This window comes from Salvelinus namaycush, unplaced genomic scaffold (assembly GCF_016432855.1).
Source record: "Salvelinus namaycush isolate Seneca unplaced genomic scaffold, SaNama_1.0 Scaffold276, whole genome shotgun sequence".
Lineage (NCBI taxonomy): Eukaryota > Metazoa > Chordata > Actinopteri > Salmoniformes > Salmonidae > Salvelinus > Salvelinus namaycush.
The window spans coordinates 18,902-22,500 of NW_024059630.1; the positions used below are offsets into that span (position 1 = coordinate 18,902).

At 45.4% G+C, this 3,599-nt stretch overlaps 1 protein-coding gene across 1 annotated transcript in view; it reads right to left on the minus strand.

Moving 5' to 3' along the window:
• Positions 1 to 250: 250 nt before the first annotated feature.
• The window catches only part of LOC120039504 (cellular retinoic acid-binding protein 2-like), a 17,306-nt gene continuing 13,957 nt past the window's right edge, over positions 251 to 3,599 (minus strand). Inside the window, exons 3-4 of the mRNA XM_038984920.1 lie at positions 2,478 to 2,594; positions 251 to 328 (exon numbers count right to left, since the gene is read on the minus strand). Of these exons, the coding sequence (XP_038840848.1) occupies positions 278 to 328; positions 2,478 to 2,594 (168 nt within the window). The 3' untranslated portion in view covers positions 251 to 277. The remainder of the gene's footprint in view (positions 329 to 2,477; positions 2,595 to 3,599) is intronic.

Genomic DNA, 3,599 nt, shown 5'->3' on the forward strand with positions numbered 1-3,599 from the left:
GAGTGAGAGAGTGAGTGAGTGAGTGAGTGAGTGAGTGAGTGAGTGAGTGAGTGAGTGAGTGAGTGAGTGAGTGAGTGAGTGAGTGAGTGAGTGACTGAGTGAGTGAGTGAGTGAGTGAGTGAGTGAGTGAGTGAGTGAGTGAGTGAGTGAGTGAGTGAGTGAGTGAGTGAGTGAGTGAGTGAGTGAGTGAGTGAGTGAGTGAGTGAGTGAGTGAGTGAGTGAGTGAGTGAGTGAGTGAGAGAGAGAGAGATGGAAGGATAAAGAGTTGTCTCCTCTTTCACTCTCGTACGTAGACTCTGGTACACACCACATCCTCCGCACTCATGGTCTGGAATGAGAGGAATTTATACATGTATTTAATATAGGTATTCATATCCAAGGAATTTATAAAGATGTGCATTTTTCAATAGAAGCATTCATATCCAACATTAACACAGTCTCTATCCATCCTGTTCAGTCCCTGTCTGTGACTGTGTCTCTTCACAGAGAGAGGTGTCCTGAACGACTCCTTCTGTATTGCAACGTTCTGGCCTTTTTAACCATGGAAACCATACGATTTTAGATCTAAGTTGACTAATTGAATTAGAAGCCAAACACTCAACATGAGAGATGGAATGATCGGAGACAGACCACATATTGTGCAATGCATCAGATGCATTTGTTCATGGTCCTTGACAAATGGGGAAACAAACTGATTCCAGGAAACGAGGGAGTCGTCTCTGGTTTGACGGGTTCACTTGTGTTCGCTCTAACGACGCGTCCTTTTACAGAGTGGCAGTTTTCATGTTGAGCTTCATGTCACTCCACACAGTGGCACACATGATGATCATTAGCTATACGTTCCACACAGTGGCACACATGATGATCATTAGCTATACGTTCCACACAGTGGCACACATGATGATCATTAGCTATACGTTCCACACAGTGGCACACATGATGATCATTAGCTATACGTTCCACACAGTGGCACACATGGTGATCATTAGCTATACGTTCCACACAGTGGCACACATGGTGATCATTAGCTATACGTTCCACACAGTGGCACACATGGTGATCATTAGCTATACGTTCCACACAGTGGCACACATGGTGATCATTAGCTATACGTTCCACACAGTGGCACACATGATGATCATTAGCTATACGTTCCACACAGTGGCACACATGGTGATCATTAGCTATACGTTCCACACAGTGGCACACATGATGATCATTAGCTATACGTTCCACACAGTGGCACACATGATGATCATTAGCTATACGTTCCACACAGTGGCACACATGATGATCATTAGCTATACGTTCCACACAGTGGCACACATGATGATCATTAGCTATACGTTCAACACAGTGGCACACATGGTGATCATTAGCTATACGTTCCACACAGTGGCACACATGGTGATCATTAGCTATACGTTCCACACAGTGGCACACATGGTGATCATTAGCTATACGTTCCACACAGTGGCACACATGGTGATCATTAGCTATACGTTCCACACAGTGGCACACATGATGATCATTAGCTATACGTTCAACACAGTGGCACACATGGTGATCATTAGCTATACGTTCCACACAGTGGCACACATGATGATCATTAGCTATACGTTCAACACAGTGGCACACATGATGATCATTAGCTATACGTTCCACACAGTGGCACACATGATGATCATTAGCTATACGTTCCACACAGTGGCACACATGATGATCATTAGCTATACGTTCCACACAGTGGCACACATGGTGATCATTAGCTATACGTTCCACACAGTGGCACACATGGTGATCATTAGCTATACGTTCCACACAGTGGCACACATGGTGATCATTAGCTATACGTTCCACACAGTGGCACACATGATGATCATTAGCTATACGTTCCACACAGTGGCACACATGGTGATCATTAGCTATACGTTCCAGTCAGGGGCGCAACTTTGGTTTTAGAAGTGGTCGGGACATAACTTTTTTGTATTAAAAAAATATACTAAATCAGGTTGGATAAACAGTCCAAACAGCCTCCCCGACGCTCGGAGGGACCCGCATGGTCCTAAAGCACACCGTTGCCACGTTTTGTATCACATTCCAATGATACAACTGGGGGGACAAAAATGCAATTTCAGAATGAAATTGAAAGTTGCGCCCCTTGTTCCAGTAGACCTAAATTGTTTATCTTCCTCCTCTTCCCCTCCCTCCCTCCCTCGTTAACACTGATCTGAATGGAGTGGCGGGATGACTATCGTATTATGGAAAAACTTCCTGGCCCCACAGTGTGTAGGCTCCAGTAGATGGGTGTTACACATTGGTAGTGGATAAGGTGAGTCCTCCTTTCTTTGTGTGGAAGGAAAATGACTGAGGTCCTCAAGCATACTGTGTTCAAAATGTATCAATGGACGGTTGTACAGTACAATGCCTCTAACTGTGGTTGATTGACAGGACAGGTAGCCAGTAGAGAGTCTTACCAGGATGAGCTCGCCGTCATTGGTTATCTCTCGGGTCCAGGCGGTCTTAGGTCCCTCTCCTTTCTGCAGAGTCTGCTCACAGCTGATCTTACTGTCTGTCTCCCACTTTGGAAGACTCTGAGAGACAGACAGACAGACATGCAATATAGTTAGATGAGCATCAGAGAGATGAAAGTCATGTTTTGGACAGATGGGCGGGTGGTGAATGGATGGATGGATAGAACAATAATTGGTAAGAGTGAGAGAAAAAGAGGGAGGTGACCTAGTGTGTAAGCTATTGCATGGCCTCTGGGGGGGAGAGAGAAGGAGGAAAGGAGAGGGGGAATATCTAGGAGATGATAATGTGTGATGTGCTCATCGTTAGTAGAGAGAGGCTCTGGGTGTTTGTCTGTTTCCTCTGGAGACAGCCAAGCAGAGGCCATCAGAGAGAGAGAGAGAGAGAGAGAGAGAGAGAGAGAGAGAGAGAGAGAGAGAGAGAGAGAGAGAGAGAGAGAGAGAGAGAGAGAGAGAGAGAGAGAGAGAGAGAGAGAGAGAGAGAGAGAGAGAGAGAGAGAGAGAGAGAGAGACGGGACAGAAGTGGAGAATGGTGCAGTGAGATTGTTCCTAGGAGACTAAGGGAGGGGTTTCATATGGTATCAGTGAAAATATGGGAAATGCCAAATTAAATAGAGTCTGTAGACCTTAAAGAGGCATTAGTGAAAGCATAGATCAACCCAGTGGAAGCAGAGACCAAGCCAACACTGGGTCATATCCCATAGTCCCTCTAGCACTCCACAGTCCACAGGTCTGGGTTTCCCCTAAGAGATACAACCTGGGGAGTTGTAGCTTAGGGGTCAAACATGAGAGAAAGACCATTTTGAACATTTCTAAATTCCTTTCCTTGTGCACCTCTCTCTTTTCCATTTCCTCTACCTCTATCACCCTGCTCTGTGTGTATGAGTGTCTCCAGTTCTCTTCCAATTACAGGTTTTCCTTAAAGATTCTGCTCCTCGTTAAGCACATCTGCTGTCAATCAACTGTACCCTATAATCCCATTGGCATTTCCTGAGGGTCAAACATGAGTCGAAGCTTTCATTAGGGACAGTGGATAGGGTGTGGGACAGAGATTAATGTGAGTACAGA